The 21,379-nt window shown below is 38.8% G+C and overlaps 1 protein-coding gene across 1 annotated transcript; it reads left to right on the forward strand.

Annotated features, from left to right (window-relative positions):
• The first annotated feature begins 981 nt into the window (after window positions 1–981).
• LOC141822530 (premnaspirodiene oxygenase-like) lies at window positions 982–2,714 on the forward strand. Its single transcript, XM_074709975.1, has 2 exons — window positions 982–1,871; window positions 1,960–2,714. The coding sequence occupies exons 1-2, from the start codon at window positions 987–989 to the stop codon at window positions 2,587–2,589; spliced, it is 1,515 nt and encodes a 504-aa protein (XP_074566076.1). The 5' UTR covers window positions 982–986; the 3' UTR covers window positions 2,590–2,714.
• The last annotated feature ends 18,665 nt before the right edge of the window (window positions 2,715–21,379 follow it).

Raw genomic sequence — 21,379 nt, forward strand, 5'->3', positions numbered from 1 at the left:
TGAAATTCTTTGATCTTTTCTAGGTCTACGACCTTTTTAATTTGGTTTGTACTGTTGTATCGAGGTAGATGATTCTAGTATGTACAACTTTTCATATTTTCATTCTGTATTTTTTACTGTACTGACATGATTATTACTGTTAGAGGAAGCTTATTGTACATATCTGTAGATATATTGTTGAGTTCCTTGAACTCATCCCGTTGATTTTATTCTTTTCAGGTTGACGTGTGTCTGGAGAGCCGTGCTGCTAGTCCCTCATCGAGTTGACCTCGACCATTTTTAGTTTTTGCTATGTTTTTCAGTATTTGTGTCAGAACTTATTTTATGTCGTATGAATTTTCTTAGACATGTTAGATTTTATGGTGCATACTATATTTACTGGTTGTGGACCTTATTAACATAGTTTAGTGCATACTATAATTACTGGTTGTTTTCATAGTTTAGTTTCTGTTATGTATAGTGGTGGCCATGTAGACCTTATTGTGGCCATGTAGGCCCTGGGGATATATATGTGTATTCAGGGAAAGTGAATCCTCTTGCATCAATTAATTTGTGTACGTAGAAAATATTATTACATATAATGAAGCCACAAAATAATGAAATTGAAATTTTATCTTCATCAGCACTTTCTGCTTACAAATGAAGTTGAAAGTTTATCGTCAGCAACGCGGTTTCATAGGCATACGCCGGTAGGAAGAAGGCAGGGGGGTTGACCCTGACATGAGCGGAAGAATGGAATTGACTTTAAGCCTTCCCTCAGTTTCAGCTCCATACTAATTATAAAATTTGTTTGTCGCATAGCTTCAGGGAAGAATCGTTCAACGGATCGAGGGGCTTTGGGAATTTGACGATTTGATCAAAGGCACGGCCATCAATTTTGGACTGTTGACTTGCCTGGGCACGGCTCCTTAGCGGCGGCTGATGCTGCTGCTATATAGCTCCCATTTGGCTGTCCAAGTTAGCACACACAGCTAGCGAGGATCAAGATGGAGTTACAGGTCCCTTCCCTTCCCGTCTTGCTCTCCATCTTCTTGGTTCTTCTGATCATTGTCAGGAGGGTCTTCAGCTCCAAGCCTAAACACGTAGGGCCGGAGTTTCCCACCCCCTCAAGGCTCCCCTTCGTCGGCAGCATACATCATCTCATCGGCAAGCTGCCCCACCATGCGCTCCGAGACCTGGCTCGCGAGCATGGGAATGTCATGAAGCTCCAACTCGGCCAAGTCGACCAAATCATTCTCAGCTCGCGGGAGGGCGCGCAGCAGGTGCTCAAGGCGCAGGACGCCAACTTCGCCTTTCGCCCTGAGTTCACCGCCGCGAAGATCATTGCGTACGGCCAGAGCGACATCGCCTTCTCCAACGGCGAGTACTGGCGCCAGCTGCGCAAGATTTGCGTCATGGAGTTGCTCGGCGCGAAGCGTGTCAAGTCGTTTGTGTCTTTGAGGAAAGAGCAGGTCGGTCGTCTCATGAGCGACGTCAGCGACGCTGCTGCCATGGGGAAGCCAGTCAACCTGGGGGAGAGGCTGAACGAGTTAACCAACTCCATCGTGGTCCAAGCTTCGTTTGGGAGAAGGTGCCAGCAACAGAAGAAGTTCATGGAGACCATCAAAGAAGTCATCAAAATGGCTAGCGGATTTAGCGTTGGCGATCTCTTTCCATCTCTCAAGGTTGTTGATGTCCTCACTGGATTTAGCACTCAGTTAAAGAGATATCACAAGAAACTAGATGTGATCCTCGATGCGACAATCAAGGAGCATCAGATGAACCGCGATGCAGGTGAAGAGGAGGATCTTATTGATGTTTTACTCAGGCTCAAAGATGAAGGCAACCTAGAAGTGCCGATCACATTCGACAACATCAAGGCTGTTGTGATTGTGAGTATTTATACATATATGTGCCTATATATTTCATATATTTATTTATCAAATTTATAATGATTTCTTCATTGGTTGATCTGAGCAGGATATGTTTGCTGGAGGAACGGAGACAACCGCAAACACCATTGAATGGGCTATGTCTGAGCTCATGTTGCGCCCTTCGACATTAGAGAGAGCTCAAAAGGAAGTGAGAGAAGCTATGAAGGATAAAGGTTTTATCGAGGAGACTGATGTTCCACAATTTACCTATCTCCATGAAGTGGTCAAAGAAACTTTAAGGTTGCATCCACCATTCCCCCTCTTGTTTCCACGAGTGGCTCAAGAGACTACTGAAGTTCTTGGCTACACACTTCCTGCTGGAACAAGAGTCCTCATCAATGTTTGGGCACTAGGAAGGGATCCTAGATACTGGAAGGATGCCGAGATCTTTAGACCGGAGAGATTCGAAGAAGGCGTCGACAAAGAATTCAAAGGCAATGACTTTGAGTTCTTGCCATTCGGTGCCGGTAGAAGGATGTGTGCAGGCATGACCTTTGGATTGACAACTTTGGCGCTGGCATTGTCTCAGCTTCTGTTCCACTTCGATTGGGCATTTCCGAAAGGAGTGAAAGCAGAGGACATTGACATGTCTGAATCATTCGGAGCAAGCGCTTCAAGGAAGGTTAATCTGCTCTTAGTTCCTTCACCTCGCTACCCCTTGCCAGCCTCCGAGTAAAAGACAAGAGTTACACATTGAATCATTCATTGCCTTTCACAGTCAGTTATCGACAATAATAAAGTTTTATTCCAGAAGTATATAGCATGTGTATGTGTGATGTATTTTGTAATTTTCATAAAGTGAATATAATATGCTTAAATATTTGTTCAAAATAATATTTAGTTTTCCATTTAGTCAAAAATAGTTCCCTTGTTTTTTTGTCAGAACAATAAAACACTATCACGTTCAAAGGAGGCTAAATCCAACTTCTCAGTCAGGTTGCCAACGTTGTCGTGCTTATCTTTAACAGAATCAAAGTAAAAGAAATCAATATCCATCCTGTACATACGCCTTGAAGTACCAATCCTAATGGATTGAAAATCAAATAAAACCTCGGTGTTGTTTTTTGTGTTGTTATTATTTAATTCCGCTGCATACACTTGTCTGATGGAAACAAACACACAATGAAATTGAGGAAAGCGATGATCTATATTCACCCCTTTATCAATCACCATGATCCTACACCTACGACTCTCATGGTTCAGCTCATGTCAAATTTTTAAAATTCTAAACACTGTAGGATCATCAATGAATCTTAATCAAAATTCATTGATTGACATAAAACCTTAGAATCACTTTCAACCAAAATCATTACACTCGCAGTGTAATCATGTCCTAAAATCTAGATTTTACAACCTAAATTGAGATTCTAGATTAAATTAAATTGTCTTAAGATTGTGAAGATTTTAAAAACTCATATTTCCTAATCTAGGCTATGAAATGTATGCGTCGGACGGGATAGTAATTCTCTTGCAGATAATATTAATTTTGTTGATCGACTGCAAATGTCGAAAATCAATCTTTTAAAACTTGTTAATTCAAAAAATACCAGAAGATAAGGAAATAAACAACAATACTGAAAATATTAGTAAATCAAAAAAAAATTTATTCAACTAATAAGATGTCTATATAGACCCAAAATCCTAACTTATAAAAAAGAAAAAATTCTTAATAGACAAAATTTTAAAAATCCTAAACAATATTTTCAAATATAAAAAAATAAAATTGTTTAAAACTATTCTAAATATTAAAAATCTTAAAAATTATCAAAAATAATAATAAAAATATTTGAATCCTTTTGCATCAGTCATCTCAAGTTAAAAAAACTCATCCTCAAGTTTAAAATAATATCAGATAGTCACCAAGGGTGAAGATCAACTACATCAATTCGGCAAAATCCACCATCATCGCGTTCGTTACTTGTCGCAGCTTCCAGATAGGCAAAGCGGCTACTCCTCAAGCTCCTTGATCATTGCAGTGATTCGCAACCACTAACCCATGCTCGCATATGGTGACGCACAATGAGCATCGCCACCGCGCATGCAGCCATAACGCTCACTACCGTCCTTGTCACTGACACCTTTTCCATAATGACTAAAGTTGGTCCTAACGGATCTGACAAGCCACTACCCACCTCCCAAACAACCTAAGGACCGAAGCTCAGAGCTCCGCCTTTCAAAATCCTTCTGTAAGATGTCAAAAAAGAAATTAGAACAATTATAGTAACTAAAGCTGGCAAATTAGTTGACATGGAATTTAAGAAAAAAATATTGGCAAGACATATATATTGAAGAGGGGGATATTGTTAAAAAGATAGTTGGCTTCCCTTGATTTCTTTCGTCCACAAGAATATCTTCATTTAAATCACAATTATCGACTATTTCTTTGGTTCCATTAGTTGAAACTTCTATTTGCATCTGCTCATGTCCTTCTAATACAAACGAAGTATCTGTATTTTCTGTCCTTGGATAAATCTATTTGTTTTAGCATCATGTCTGTTGAAGCTAAATCATTTGAATGGTCAATAAAATTCTGGACAAGGCACCTTGAATGGTCAATAGAATTCTGGACAAGGCTTGGTGCTTTCTTTGAAGGAGAAGCCTCTTGTGCAGTGGAATTGTTGGTGCCTTTCGAAGCATTGGCAAGTGTCTAATTGAACAGCCCATCAACATCAGAGCCGAGACAAAGATTTGGACCACCGACTATTTCTTCAACAACTTTATCATCGTCGTACACTAGACTACCAAATATTTCACTCTTGTCGTCGTCTCCACCGCCTCGTGTGATCGGACAATCGGGAGAGTAGGATTGATCGTACTCGATGTTGTCGAGATCCGCATTTTCATGGTTGTCTTCGTCATCGTAGGAGGAACAGGGGACGTAGAAGCGCTGCGGAGCCAGTGTTCTGTAAAGTTGTAGGTGGCGGGGTGGTTGATCCTGAATCACTCAAAACCCAACTTGCACTTCAACATCTCTCCTCGATTAGAAATTAATAATTAAAAAAAAAGAGGAATAAAGGAACTTACAACCTTTACAATCTTGTGTCCTTCTTCTCCAGCCGATTGCAACGTTTCCTCTTCACTGCCGTTGCGTCTCCTCTGCCGACGCCGCCGAACGCCGCGTGGAGACGTCGTCGTCTGCCATTCGCCGCTCCGCTGCTACCTTCAGCCGTCGATCGCCCCTGCCCGTGATCGCCTCGGTCAGCATTTGTTGGGTCGCCGCCGCAACCCTAGTGCCGCTGGTTCCCTTTGCCGATCGGGTGAGCGACTCCAACTCACTCCCTCTTGCATTAATATTTACAAGTAATCAATGCCTTCTGGCTATCAAGGTAGGATTTTTCAGTGTCTAGCCCTCCCAAGATGAAAATTTTCGATTTCGGAAAGTTGTCGTATGATCGAATCAGAGATTTCTTAGATTATTCTAGAGGAAAGAATTTTATTTTTGTGCATTTAAATTTTCTAGTCTTTTTCCTGTTGGTCTTCACACTCACCCATAGCAAGAGGAATGAATAAACTTTTTCGCTCGAGTGACAGCGTTCTGGACTTCATACCTATAGAAGCTGGCGCCTTATTAAATGCTTCTCGTTCATTCCATGTGAGTGATCAGAGTTCTTTAGAAGGTCAAGTAATTTTGAGTTGTTGCACTAAAGCTCTTGCAAATATAAGTAAATTAGCACTCAAGCGAGTGCAAATGAATGCCTTATATAATATAAGGAATAGTCCCTTTAGAGTAAGTAGCAGCAGGTGTAGCTCCTTTAATTTCTTATTATGTTTTCGGTTTTCTAGTTTATTTAGTTCCGGTTGCAGTTGTTCTTGTTGAATGGGAGCTACAAGGAAAAGGAATGAACTTAATTGAACAGCAGCAGCTTTAGGCTTATTTACAATAGCAGCCGAATATAAAGGAGATGAAGAACCCCTTAGTAAACTCCCTGTTCAGAATTAAATGTTGTTAATCTCTCCCCTATGTGCTTGTTCTTCAACTAGTACGGATTTCCAATCACGAGGATTATGTCTATGTGCCCCCTTTTCATCCATTATAAGTTTATATCTCTCTCTGGATATGCTAGTTGTAATGTTAATATGTTATAATGCGCAACAAAGTAAATTAATGTATGAATGCATTGGGCACGCCACATTTAATCTGTATGTATTATACTGGAATATATTGTTTTAGAGTTGGTCAAAAATCATGTTCTCTACCTTGATATATAAATAGCTAAGTTTAAGTCCCATGGTACAGGACTTTGACTTGCTACTGAACTTCTGGACGGAGGTTCTTTACTGATACGGACTACATGCGAAAGGTGGGTATCTCGACTTATTTTTTAGATTTGTCTTTGTGATGTGTATGATTTTTCTATTACTAATAGTAATTTTTATGCTTTATATCTGCCCTAGTATGTCACTATTTAGCATATGTTGTTGCTCTTTTTATCTGCTACTTATTTAAGTTTGATATCTCTTTGATACTTGCCATATGTATATAGGCTCATCGGAGTAGTGATATACTGTTCTTTACTGAGCATTGATTATCTACTAGATATTCCTTGCATACATTAGTGTCATGCACCATCCTTGCATGATTGCATGCTGGCGATCATCGGCTCCTTTGTAGTCTGAGCCTGTCACCAGTTACATGATCTGCACACATTGCCACTCATGGGTTAGTGGTACATCAGGAGGGTGTGTGCAGTTGATCTGTCAGGGCTCCGCTCGACCGCTCAGGAGTAGTAATGACGCAGCGTAGTAGCATTACAGGAATCCCTCCTTCGCATATGAGACGAGGAGATGAGAGCATTGCTCCCCCATGTAATTGGTGTAAGAGGATAGGTGTACTCCGCTAGCATCCTATCCACTCGGTCACGTAGGAGCAGTGACGGCAGAGTGCACAGTTGTCATAGTCTTACCCACTCGACCTCACGATTGTCTGTGACGGTGGCTGACTGACGTCATGTAACGCCCCCCCCCCCCCCCCCGCTCTTTCTTATACTAGTAGGGAGACGTTACGTACATAAACTTTCCTTAAATTTTACTCATTAAATAAAATAACTCAAATATTTTTCTGTTTAGCATGCGAAAGTAAAAGAAATAAGTAACTTCTGGGATAAAATAAACATTTCTTTAATTCTTAATCTTGTTGATCTTATTCCGCGGTTCCGCCGACACCACACATCAAACATTTTCCAGCTGCCACTACAAGAAAATCGGTCTTTAACAACACTCAAAAGACATCGGTTTTGCCACAAAACCGATGTCTTTTACTTTTTTACAACGGTTTTAACAAAAACCGATGTCTTTGAGAGGTTGATTGGAGACTACGACAACAGTTTTTGGAAGATACAACAACGGTTTTAAAACCGTTGTCTATGTGCGCTTTCAACAACGGTTTTTAAAGACTACGACAACGGTTTGAAAACCGTTGTATATGTGCGCTTTCAACAACGGTTTTGGAAGCTATAACAACAATTTAAAATCGTTGTCTATTTGCGCTTTCAACAACGGTTTTGGAAGCTATAACAACAATTTAAAACCGTTGTATATTTTCGTTTTTTCTTTCCCTCTCTCCCTCTAAATATTTCTTCCACTACGCGCTTCTAACACTACAACAAACTTGACTTTCCGCAGCACGTCATTAACAGCACACAATTATAGTGTGCTGTTAATAATAGTTTTTACAGCGCACATAATCAAGTGCGCTGCGGATAATATATTATATTTTATATTTAACAGCACACGTATAATCGTGCGCTGCGAATAGTATTTTTTACAGCGTGCAAAAATTATACGCTGTTAAAAGAGGATTAAAAAAATTAGTATTAACAGCGCACATGGATGATACGCTGTTAAAAAAATAATAAAAATTCAAATAAAAATTATTTTTTTACATCTGAATAATAAAAATCTTAATTTAAAAAGGATTAAAAATTCTATTGTAAAAAGTATTAAAAATTTAATCGGTAAAAGGTATTGAAAGTTTCGCCTGACGCTTCTGTTCTGTTCTTCGCAGCCTTACTTAGGTTTTTTTTCCCTCCCGAAGTCCCGACCGCTTCTTCTGTTCTTCGCGAAACTCCCCCCTCCGACGCCGACTTCTTCTCGCCCGCGCTCGTGCTCTTCGCGACCGCCATTCTCCCGCTCGCCTCTTCCCCTCGCCCGCCCGTGCTCGGCCGGCCGCGCTCGCTTCCCGATCGCGCTCGCCGCCGCCGCGGCCCCGGCGCGTGGTTGTGCCCTCCGTCGCGGCACCGCGGTGCCTTGCGTCCTCCGCCGCCCTTTCGCCGGCTCCAACTCCGCCTCCGCCTGTTCCTCCTCCTCTCCTTCCCTTTCCTTTACCTCCTGCTTTCCTCCTCCGGCTCCGGGAATGGAGACGCTGTCCCGGGAAGATCCTTCCTCCTTGATTTCTTCTCCGCCCTTGCTTTCTCGTCTGTTCTTCTCCTCGTCCTATGCGTCTCCTTGAACGCCCTCCCCTTTCCCTCCTTCCGCCTCCTCCTGTCCCGCTCCTCCGCTCTCCTCCTTCCCCGTCATCAGGCCCAAGCGACCCCCGTGCTGTGGTCCATTGGGAACTCCTCGTCCCCCGACAAGCTCAAGGGTGATTGCCGCCTAGCGTCGGGTTCCGTTGTGCAGGTCTACAACAACGGGGATGTCTACGAGGGAGAATTCCAACGAGGGAAGTGCTCGGGGAGCGGGGTGTACAATTACTCTATGAGTGGCAAGTATGAGGGAGATTGGGTCGATGGGAAATATGATGGGTATGGTGTTGAGACCTGGGCTAGGGGCAGCCGGTACAGAGGTCAATACAAACAAGGACTCCGGCATGGGTTTGGGGTATACCGTTTCTACACAGGCAATGTGTATGCTGGGGAGTGGTCAAACGGGCAGAGCCACGGGTGTGGGGTATACACATGTGAGGATGGAAGCCGATACATCGGGGAATTCAAGTGGGGAGTAAAGCATGGTCTTGGCCACTATCATTTCAGGTACACTTGGAGACCTTCTGTCCTGTTCTGTTCTTGAGATTGAGAATTTTGGTGATGCTTTTGTAGTATTGCAGTGTTTTTAGCAATGTTTTGTTTCATAACGTCAATAACTTATGTTCTGTGATTCTTCATAACTTGAAACTTTCGTGATTGGATAGAACTGCTGGAATCGAACTGGTTTGTGCATCTCTGCTTGTTTAGAATGTGTGGGTTCACACACATATTCATCTCTTATTTGCTATTCAAAATCATCTATGAAACATATGTTTATATTGTGAAGATTAAACTTACTATTTACATTTTAAATGCACTTTCATGTTTTGTTCTCTACATTCATCATTGATGTCATTCTTACTTCTACAAGTGAATTGCTTTTACTCCCCTTAGTTTCTTTATGTTTGTGGAACATGATGAAATTGCAATTCTAGGTTTTCTCCAAAACGTTTGTAGTTGAGACCAGTTTGAGATCCTTTTAAACAGAATTTTTGATGTCGTGATAAGCTATTTTCTAGATTTTCCTACAATATTAGATATAAATGCTATTTCTGTTAAGAATGGTAGGAAAATTAATATCATCAGGCATATAATCATGTAAACTAATTGTGAATTTTTTTTTTTACATTGGAATCATTTTACTGGCACCTCATGCTAATTTTGGTTTCTTTACCTCTCTATAGCCTTCTTTAACATTTGGCAATTGTCTCCATGCATTTCCTAATTTAGGAACCAATAAGAATTGTCTTGTTATAAGACCCTCCTTCCATGTATCTTAGGTTTCCTTGTCCATGTTTTTCCATTTTGTTTCTTGAAGTGATATTTCAAAGGTTCTTCTCTGATAATTGGAACTCCTGTTTTTCTTCAGTCTTTGGAGGGAGTGGATCTTCTGATACTGCAACCATAATTGGAACTCCTTTTTTGTATTTTCCTCCTACATAATGGCTAAAGATCCTACATGATTGGTGGTAATTTTTTGGATGATCACGGCGTAGATCAAATGATCGTAGCAATTTGGTGCAGATTTCGATTTTATTTGAGAATCTAATGATGGAAATTTTTGTTTGGTTGTCTTGTTCATACCAAATCATGTCTCTGTTTGTAGTTGTCATTTTCTGCCTTTATTCCAGTAGTTATTTGATTGTTTATGGAAATGCATGGTTTAATATTTGAAAGGATATAGCTAGAAAATTTTAGCAGTCCATGGGTGGATTATTTAGATTAATTATTTATTTGCAGGTAATTGGTCTCAATCATGTTGATGTGCAATGGCCAAGTAGGTGAGCTCACCTGTCCCTCGTTTAGGGAATATTTAACAAGTGACTTTTGGAAATGTTTGAATAGGTTGTTTAAATATTGCTGGTCACTTATGTATTCTTCTACCTTTTGAATCATTTGCAGATGCCCACATTATCGACGAAGATGTCGTATTCGTGCACCATCATATGATTGTCGACATTGCCACAATGAAGCAATGGTCAGTGTTCCCGTTCACATTCAATTTTGAGCATGTTCTTATCTGACCTGATATGTTTCTAACTAAATACAATCTCCATTAAAAACTCTCTCTTTCATTTACTTTGTAACAATTTAACTTCATAGAAATGGCTATCCAATTTTCCTGTTGTGAAGTTGCATGCTCTAGTGTTTTGGAATTTTGTGATTAAACATGACTTCATTGACTATGACACTTTTCTCATTTTACTTATTACAGGTTCAACAAGTTTGTATTAGTTGTGGTGTTTGTATGGGTAAATACTTCTGTGGAATTTGCAAACTGTTCGACGATGATGTAAGTGAACCAATTATCTGGGAAATCGTGTTATGTTCTGATCTAGTCAGGAAAGGTTATTCTAACACATTTATTTTTTCTGTTTCGTCTTCAGATCTCAAAGCAACAATACCACTATGGTGGTTGTGGAATTTGCAGGTTTTTGTTAAAAATCTTATTGATGTCCTTTAGATTCAAGAAACCTTATCTCGCTTTGACTAACCTATCCCTTGGTCTGTCAGGATTGGTGGACGGGAGAATTTTTTCCATTGTTATAAATGTGGTATGTTACCATCTTCATTATACTGCTTTGGTAGTGTTTATCTGTTGTATATCTTTGTTAATCTGTCAAAATATTCCAGTCTAGGTGTAAATTAATGGAGTTGTTCCTACCATAGGATTGGCTAATGGATTGACTGAACTTGATGGAAATTGAAAGTTTTTTGTGTGTCTGCTAATTTGTATGTCAGCTGTAATAGGAAATACATGTTGTGTTTATGTGTGCATTTGAATATCTATCAGCTGTGTAGGTTACCTAATTAAATTTAGATTCTCCTGTCAATGCATCATGATTGCCCTGTATGTTTTGAGGTGAGATTTCTTGTCTTCTTTTATCACCTTGTCACTAATAATTTTACCATCACTAATGATAGAGGTAGTAGGAAATTTAGTTATTGTCTTTGGTGGGGTTCTTATTTCTATTACTTTTTTAAGGAACTGATTTTTCTAGCCTTATCAGTTAATGAGAATGTATCTAATATTATGTGTGTTTCCATTGTAGTGCTGTAAAAAACACAGTTAAGTGTGCCTCAGTCTATGTTAGTTCACTTTTTTTGCTTCTACATCCGTTTGCTGAAAAAGATGGCGAAGACCAGGAAGAGGACGATGGGGCTGAAAGTGATCCTTCTGAGGATGAAAACGCTGAGGGAATGTGTAATATGTTGTAAGAATAATATTTGTGTTAGTTATTTTTGGTTATTTGTAAATATTGAAGTGATTAAATATATCGGTGCTTTTGTATTTGTGATTTGTTTGATGAATTTATAATATTATGATAATTTTGTCATCTTGCTCGATCATAATTTACAAACAACATAAAAAAAATAAGTATTATTACAACAGTTTTAAATTCAATGACATCGGTTTGGAAGCGTTGTCGTTAAGTGATATTACATCGGTCGAAAATCGTTGTTAAAATTGATGTTAAACATATATTACATCGGTTTTACACCGTTGCGAAATCGATGTCGTTGTGATATTACATCGGTCGAAAACCGTTGTTAAAATTGATGTTAAACATATATTACATCGGTTTTACACCGTTGCATGCCTCCTCTTTCCTAAAACTTTTCCTTTTATTTATCTGCAATATGAGGAATGCAAACTATAAGCAACGCTTAGTAAGTACATCATCTAACTCACAAAAACCATAGAAAACTTCGTAATAACTTATGCTATTATATGAAAGAAATGCTGGAAATGACATGGGAAAAACTTATATTATATATAAGTGAAAATAAATAAACATCCTTCTTTGGGCCCAGCGAGGTATCACTTAAATTTCTTGTGGGCCTTGTGCCCAGAATTCTTTGTGGGCCTTGTGCCCAGAATTCCTTTTCTTATGGGCCTTGTGCCCAGAATTCTTTGTGAGCCTTGTGCCCAGAATTCCTTTTCTTATGGGCCTTGTGGGCCTTGCGCCCGATACCCGCCTGTCTAAAGTAAAATACTTTTCTTATACTTCTTATATCATGCAATTTGGAAAGAAACAATTTACACATGCTTTAACATAAAATGATGTCATGGAAATAATACTTTATGCATGCTCTACATACTATGGACAGAATAAAGAAAACAACGGAGCAACTCATACTGCAGGTGAGAGATGTACTTACCTTGTCTGCTCACTAGGTTTTAAATGCTACGGTTTGTGAAATCGGAGACTTCCTCCGAGGTGCTCTAGCGCCTTCTTCACACGACCTAGAAAAATCATAACTACAACTTAACTGAAATCATGGACCTAATCTAATCCCTTGATTAATTGTCCATTAATTATTTAAATCTCAATACTTTAATTATAAATCAATTATCAAGCTTAACCCTTAAATATATACTAATTAATTACTAAACTTATTAAAGCAGTGAACTACTAGTTATTACAACAAATTACTAATCAAACTAATCAAACTATTAATTACTAATTAAATCATAATTATTTACTGATTGTAAATTCTTAAACTTGATTAATCAGATACCAAGTATTAAGCTGATTAACCTAATAATGTACTAATTAATATGAAATAATTTAATTAAACTAGATAAATCATCAAGTGAGCCCTTAATTAGTCAACCTAACCCTAATTAATCAAATCTGATTACCATTTAAGTTAATCCACTAATACCCTTAATTAATCAACCTAATCTTAATTAATTCATCTAATTAAAACCCTTAATTAATCAACCTAATCTTAATTAATTAACCCTTAATTAACTTACCTGTCTTCTTCCTCGCGTGGACAAGGCCGAACAGGGCAGGGCGTCGGCTGCTCGTTTCTTCACGCGACGGCAGCGAAGGCAGAGCAAGGAGGAGGAGACGTCAGCGATGTCAGCGGCGATCCACTGGCGTCTGCGGTTCCTTCTTCTCCGACGACGGACAGCAGCGGCAAGGAGGCGGCGGCTGCGGCTGCTCTGCTTCTCCACGCGGCGGCCGGCGAAGGGCGTCCTCACGCGGCGGAGGTGGCTTCGAAGGAGAGGCGGTGGCTTCCGGCGTCCCGCAGCAGTGGCCGGCTGGTGAGGAAGGCGGTGCGAGGAAAAGGGGGAGGCGGCGCGTCGCGGCGGACGCGAGCAGAGGAAGAGGAGGAGGCGGCGGTTGGCTAGGGATTTGGGTTTGCGGCCTCCTCTTATAGCCTTCTCCTCGGTCCGTTCCGAGGTTTCCGCCGGCGGAAGCGGGCGGCGGCGGACGCAGTCCGCGCGGGCGGACGCGGCTCGGTGGGGCGCGGGTCGCGCGGAGAGGAAGCGGCGGGCGAAAATAAAAAGGAGTGCACAGTACTCCTAAATTCGGGATTAAGAATTCCCGTTTAAACCGGGTCAAATTTCTCAAATCGAACCGGATTAAATTTTGGTTCGCTTGGTTCGGCCATCAAACGACTTCCAAATTGACCCAAACAAATTTTGTTGGATTCGTCTTGCAAAGACGAATCTTTTCACCCCTTTTATTTTATCAAACTCCCTTCTATCATTTAACTAAAGGACCTTTATTGAAATTTTAAATCTAATTAAAAATCCTAAAAATAGAGGAAAATAATCCGGGTGTTACAATCTCCCATCCTTATAAAAGTTTCGTCCTCGAAACTTAAAACAATTCGGGATACTTTTGTCTCATATCCTCTTTACGTTCTCATCTCTTCAAATCTACCATGATCAAAGCCTCACTTTTCCAACCCAAAGACCTCATCCTCCTTCTCCGATCAGCTATTGAATCACGATGATATTGTCCTATAAACAAGATTATCTTTTCTCCAACTAATATTTCTTCTTTGTTGATCTTAAATATACTTTATGCTTCTACTAGATATTAAGAGGCTTCTACTTGAACTTTCAATAGTTCACAAGGGAGATCTTCTCAAGTCTACCTATTGTAGTGTTCTTTCTAAGCTATGGCTAAGGCTATCTCTTCCTTCTTTTAATTAACCACCTTATATCTTAGTTAAGGACACATATTTTCTTATTGTGTATGTGGATGACATTATCATTAATGGTGATACCACTAAAGGAATTGTACAGCTAAAAGCTTATCTTCATCAATATTTCCAAACTCAGGAGAAGTAGCTTGTTTAGAGAGAGAGAGAGAACTACGTTTCATAAAACCCAATGTTAGGCTAATAAATCACATTAGGAGATCCACTAACTAATCCATGAAAACATAAATGATAGTATGTCATCAATTAGCATGATCAATCAATTTCTAGAGAACTCATGCTATGACCATCAAGAAGTAAGCAACTACATAAATTCCTACAGTCTGAAAGGGCTCCAGGAGTATTTTGTTTTGTAATCAAGGTCATCTTCTGATGGCAAGGTACATGGATGCAAACTAGGTAGCCTTTTATTCAAATAGAAGATCCATATCTAGCTATTCTATTCTCTTAGGAGGAAATTCCTTTTTTTTCCATCATGTACACATTTACCTTAACATTCTCATCTTTGCAATTCCCATGTTTTGCTCATATACTTGAGTCATTACCCAACATTTAACTTCATATAACATAGCAATCTAACTTAAGAATAATTCTTTATACTAATCATAAAAGAAAGTAAAACCTATGTATACTTTCTTACTTGAGAGGCGGCAGGATCGATGCTTGATGTGAGTGTGGCGGAAGGGCGGAACCTGCTCTGATACCATTTGTAACGCCCCCCCTCTTTCTTATACTAGTAGGGAGACGTTACGTACTTTAAACTTTCCTTAAATTTTACTCATTAAATAAAATAACTCAAATAAATTTTTCTGTTTAGCATGCGGAAGCAAAAGAAATAAATAACTTCTTGACATAAAATAAACATTTATTCTTAATCTTCTTGATCTTATTCCGCGGTTCCGCCGACACCACACATCAAACACTTTTCCAGCTGCCTCCTCTTTCCTAAAACTTTTCCTTTTATTTATCTGCAATATGAGGAATGCAAACTATAAGCAACGCTTAGTAAGTACATCATCTAACTCACAAAAACCATAGAAAACTTCGTAATAACTGATGCTATTATATGAAAGAAATGCTGGAAATGACATGGGAAAAACTTATATTATATATAAGTGAAAATAAATAAACATCCTTCTTTGGGCCCAGCGAGGTATGGGCCACTTAAATTTCTTGTGGGCCTTGTGCCCAGAATTCCTTTTCTTATGGGCCTTGTGCCCAGAATTCTTTGTGAGCCTTTCTTATGGGCCTTGTGCCCGTGGGCCTTGCGCCCGATACCCGCCTGTCTAAAGTAAAATACTTTTCTTATACTTCTTATATCATGCAATTTGGAAAGAAACAATTTACACATGCTTTAACATAAAATGATGTCATGGAAATAATACTTTATGCATGCTCTACATACTATGTACAGAATAAAGAAAACAACGGAGCAACTCATACTGCAGGTGAGAGATGTACTTACCTTTTGCTCTAATTTCCTTACAATTCTTCCGTTAGAGAAGAAGATCTTCTCGGCGATCTTCCTATATCTACGCGTACTTCTCGCGGAGAGGAGCGTCCTTGTAGAAGAAGTTCACCGGAAATCTTCCTTGTAATCCTAGGGGACGGACTCCTCGTTCTTCGGGTTTGGGACGCCGAGAGGGAGGAGAAAAGAGGCGACGGCGTTCTGGGCGAGAGGTGAGGGAAGGGTTTTCGAAGATAATCAAAACCCTCTCTCAAGCCTCCTATTTATATTAAGTGATGCCTAGACCTAATTCGCCGATAAATAAAAATTCGATTCCTTCTTAATTGGAACAGACTGCTGGGTCGTTTGGTTATTGGAGATATTTTAGAAGTTGTATATTTCTAAAGGTTGTGGGTTCAAATCCTGCCTTGGACGTTTTTCTTCCTATTTATTTTTGCTACTTCCGCTACTCCAAAAATTCCAGAAAAATCATAGAATATTTCTAAAATTATTTTTGAGATTTTTTGGGCGTTACAGTGTCTTCAAAATGTCTTCACTTTGAAAATTTTCTTGCAAAACTTTAAAAATTAATTTGCAAAACAATTTTAAAAAACATACTTAAAAATTTTGGAAAATACTTTATTTTGAAAAGCTTTAGAAATTACTTTGAAAAAAAAACTCTTTAAAAATCCCTTTGAAAATACTTTGAAAATTCAACAATGATCTCTTAAAGGGACATAAGTTAATTTTTCCAAGGGAGATCTTAAAAGATTGTTGGTGCAAAATCTAAAGACAAATTGACATAAGTTAATTTTTCCAATGGAAATCTTAAAAGATTGTTGGTGCAAAACCTAAAGAGAACCTTAGGTAATTGAGAATTTTTTGATGCATAATAAAGGGGGAGAGGAAGGCTTAAGTTAAAAAATCTAGTAACCTCTCAGCTTGAAGTATAACCCTTATGACTTATATCTAACTTAAAAAATTATCAAATATCAAAAAGGAAGAGATTATTGGTGCAATCAGCCTTTAGGGTTTCAATGTTTGATAATACACCTATATGTAGTTTGTTTGACCAAAGTTTGATCCAAATAAAATTTGATGTTTGAAAGTGAGCCAAGTCTAATTAGGTCAAGATTATCTAGATGACTAGTAAAGAAAGCTCTAGTCAGGTCAAAGGTTAACCGAATAACTAGTAAGGGAAAATCCTAATTGGAGATTAGGTTAAGGAAAATCCTAACTGGAGATTAGGCAAACAAAAGCCCTAATTAGAAGTTAGGTAAGGGTGAGTAGTTTGACCAGAGGCTTAACACAGAAAAATCCTAAAGGAGTGACCTTCGGTGGTGAGACAAACCTAGTAGGTCAGATAGACTTGCAAGGTTAGGTTTTGTGATCCTAGGGAGTAAACTTTAGGTGGTGAAAATCTTGGAGGAACTCCAAATAAGAGGTAAGCCTAGTAGATCAGACCTACATGATAAAACTTAGCCCAATAGGTCAAGTAAACTTACAAAATTAGGTTAGGTTACTTGTTTGTGTGTATGCTTGTCTTGAGGAAGCATGAGGAAGTCCTAGGTAAACCAAACTTGACACAGGTCAAATTTGATCCAAGAATGATCCGCAAGGATTGGTAGATCGATTGAGATTTGGTTGACAAAGTTCGGGTCCTATGTAGATTGATCCTAAGGATCGGTAGACTGATAAATCATCAAAAGATGAGATCGTGGAGCTTAATCTAAATAGCGAAGAACTCAAGTTTTAGATCAAATTTAGCCACGATCGGTAGACCGATTAAGCAGATCGATATACTAGAAAAGTCAAATTAAAAAGGCCTCAGGAACAGAGCTTATCATCAATTCTCATATTCGGCTCTTCATCTCTATTCTCAAAGACGACAAGACTTTGCTTGTGCGATCGAGGAAGCGCTAGTAGGAGTGGAAAGCGCTCAAGGCTTGCAAACCGATCAACACGAGAGTTTGTTTATATTTACAAGATGTACTTTAATTTACATTCTTTGTGTTTGTGTTATTAAACAATAAAATAGATTTTTTCGCCTTCGGAAAGCATCCGAAAAGGAGAATACTAGTGGATGAGTGCCTCCCATATATAGGCCTTGGACTAACAACCTGAGGAGTTGTTAACCAAGTAAATCCCGTATGTCTTTTCTTTCTTGTCTTTTAGTCATTATTTTGTATTCTGCTGTGTACTAACTTAGTAGAGACAATGAGCAAACGATGAAATCATGAAAATGAACAAGCGATATTCATCCTCCTTTTAGCGCGCCACTAGTCCTACAGCTTATACCCCTACTGCTGTGATTGAAAGTACTAGGGCTTTGTTGGAAACACGTTCACTGTTGCTACTTGATCTGCAAAAAGAGGAACATTCATTTGGTTGCAATGTCAGACAAATGTTGGTCAAATGAGATGAGCTAGAACATATTCCACAAGTGCATAATGTCTTAACCGACTATCCACCCCGCCGAGACTGATTGAGTTTATCTGTCTAACCATGGAAGTCAACTCCTATAGATAGTTCTTGATTTCCTGATGCTCGTTACTAGGTATGAGCTTCGTTGACTCTGGTGATCAATTGCCGACTCCTGAACGGTTGTGAATTAGTGGTCATATTTGAAATCAATTCCCTTGCTTCATTTGGTGTCTTGTTCACTAAATCTCCTCCACTAACAACATCCACCATATTTCAATCCATGGGAAGAAGTCCTCATAGAAATATTGGATGAGAAGTTGATTGCGAATATGGTGGTGGGGGAAACTAGAGCAATTTCTTGAATCACTCCCAATATTCATATAGCTGCAGTCCCAATTTCTTGAATCTCTTTAACGTTGTTGAATCCCACAAATATTTTTTCTATAGCTGCAGTCTTCAAGGTCGGAAAGAACTTCTCCAATAATAATCTCTTCATCTTAGCCCAACAAGTGATAGACCCAGGAGGAAGAGAGTGTAACTAGTCTTTTGCTATGTCCACCAATGAAAATGGAAAAGCCCTCAAATTGATGTCTTCTTCTGTGATGCCCTATGGTTTCATAGTAGAACAAACCATATGGAACTTCTATAAATGTCGATTGGGGTCTTCTCCAGCTAATCCATGAAACTTAGGTAAACGATGAATAATACTGGATTACAATTCGAAGTCCACATCCAACTCGAGGTACTGGATACACAATGACTAATAAGCAGCATCTATCGCTATAAGCTCTCTTAGTGTCGATTGCTATTTTCATGTTGTTCTCAAAATTTGAAAGATTACTGACAAAAATAATGAAAGATCCTTTCTGAGATCTCTGCAAGGCATCCAAATTTCTGTCTATTTCTAGTTTAAATACAAATAAGTTGTTGCAAGATGATTATACACTACACGCTAGCAAACAGGATCAGAAAGCTCAACGAATGAAGAATAACATAAATTATTGCAAAGCCTACAAACTAACAAACACTATTAGTGATCCTTGACAATGATGTCAAAAATTGACACAAGTGAGTGTGTGTGTATATAGATGTGTCGTCGTGTGCCATACTACAATGTCAACTTAATACCGAACCCCACTTTTACTAGCATAGTATAGTGGTTGGGCCTGAATCGTTTCTCAAGGATACTATTTTGGGAATTATCTCTAGACAAAAAGAAATGAAACATGAACAATCAAGATTCACCTCTCTCGATCCAATAGGTCCAACACTTTGGTATTAGAGTGGAGGCATTTTGAATTGATGCCACTGTTCAAACAAATTATTTTCTCGCTTTTTTTTCATTTAGTTTTTCCTATACTACTAATCTAAGATCAAGTCTTGAAATATTTTTTTCATTTTTATCTTTTGCAAGTTAAATGCCTATCCAAGAAGACTACAGTGCATTCATTGTTCGCCCTCCTATTTTTAGTGGCGATGATTTCATCTATTGGAAGGGACATATAAAATATTTCTTGAAGACTTATATAAACACATGGATCATCATCAAGACCAAGTTCACCCTATAGGTCAACAAAGACCGATACAAGAGTTGGACCCCCAAAATTAAGAGGCAGGTTGAAGCTGACGTGAAGACAACTCAAACACTCCACTATGACCTAACCAAAGAGGAGCTCAACCGCGTTAGCCCCTTTATCAGTGCAAAAGACATCTGGGATAAGCTGGTCGAACTCCATGAGAGAGCCATAGATGCAAATGTAACAAAACACAACCCATGTGTCAATAAGTTAACTAATGTTAAAATGCAAGATTACGAATAGTCCTCGGAGGAATCGAACATGGAAGAACCCACTCAAGCAAGCTTCTTGGGGCTAGTGACAAAAGCACAAATAGACGAGCCTGAATATGATTCTGAGTCTTAGTTCGAATCTGAGTCTAAATTTGTGTGTATCCATTTCAGACAAACTAAACAACAATGTAAGTTCTCAATTAGTAGAAAAACTTTATGCCATAATTTTGTGTCTGAATCGTAAATTAGCCAAGTCCATTATCCCAAGTCGCTTAAAAAGGAGGTAGAAGCCCTTAAAGAGAAGACCAGTCCAAGTGTCTCAATTGAACAAGTTTAAAATAGAACTTCAACTCAAGTCCAATTACTTAAGAAAGAAAATTTCACTTTGAAAATTCAAGTTGAAAATCTCAAAGGATTATTGGAATGGTTCATTTCGAGTTTTAAGTACCTTGATATGATATTTGGAAATCAAAGGGTCGTATACAATCAATCCTGACTCGGATACAAGGCTAAGAATCAATTCAAATCGTATTTATCATAGTTAATCGAACCAATAGAAAATGAGTCCAAGCATGTCCAAATATAACTTGACTAATCAAGTTGGACCGAAGCAATATTGAGTCCTCAAGTGATGGAGTCAAACAAAGTGATCAAGTTGCACAATAAGCTAATATGGTTCATGCTTAAATCACTTTAGATGTTGTTGATGATCAATTATGTATCAATGGAGGCCCAATTAAAAGGGCTAAGTTGGGAAGTGAAGGAAGCACTTAATGTACTAATTGAAGATGTGAAGGACAAAGTTACAATTAAAGAAGGTTTGACTAAGAGTAATTCATGCAGCTTAGTCAACCTAATTCAAGGCTTGGATGGGCTTAAGTAGCTACTTAAGTCTCATATTTATGTAGTAGGGATATGTAGACTTAGTTTAGGATCAATTTCTAGCTTTATTTGAGTTGTAATGATGCCATAAGATTTTGACTAAATATGTTTTCTTTTGGTCTTTTAGGATGTATAGGTCATCCTATAGTTATAAATAAAGGGGGTGACAGCCACACATGTACCTTTTGACATATTTTTAATCTAAAGTATGGTGAGACTCTCACTTGTTGGTTCTTCATTGAACTAGAACTTATCAAGACATCCTCTTGTGGCGTTCAAGGACTTATTAATCTCTATCCTAAGGTTGTGGCATCTTCCCTCTTCCTCTATACCAAAGTTCGGTGTTCCTAATCATTGAGTTAAGGTTTTATTCATCCTTCTTATCGATTTAGATTTTCTTTCTTTCTTTCTTCAATTCATTGTTGGTTCTTGAGATTTTTCCCTCATGGGTTCACATCACTTGGTATCAACGCTTTGGTCTGATAAGCACCTTGAA

Source organism: Curcuma longa, chromosome 2 (genome assembly GCF_044706935.1).
Source record: "Curcuma longa cultivar G26 ecotype Majalengka, Jawa Barat chromosome 2, ITB_CL_G26_1.1, whole genome shotgun sequence".
Classification (NCBI taxonomy): domain Eukaryota; kingdom Viridiplantae; phylum Streptophyta; class Magnoliopsida; order Zingiberales; family Zingiberaceae; genus Curcuma; species Curcuma longa.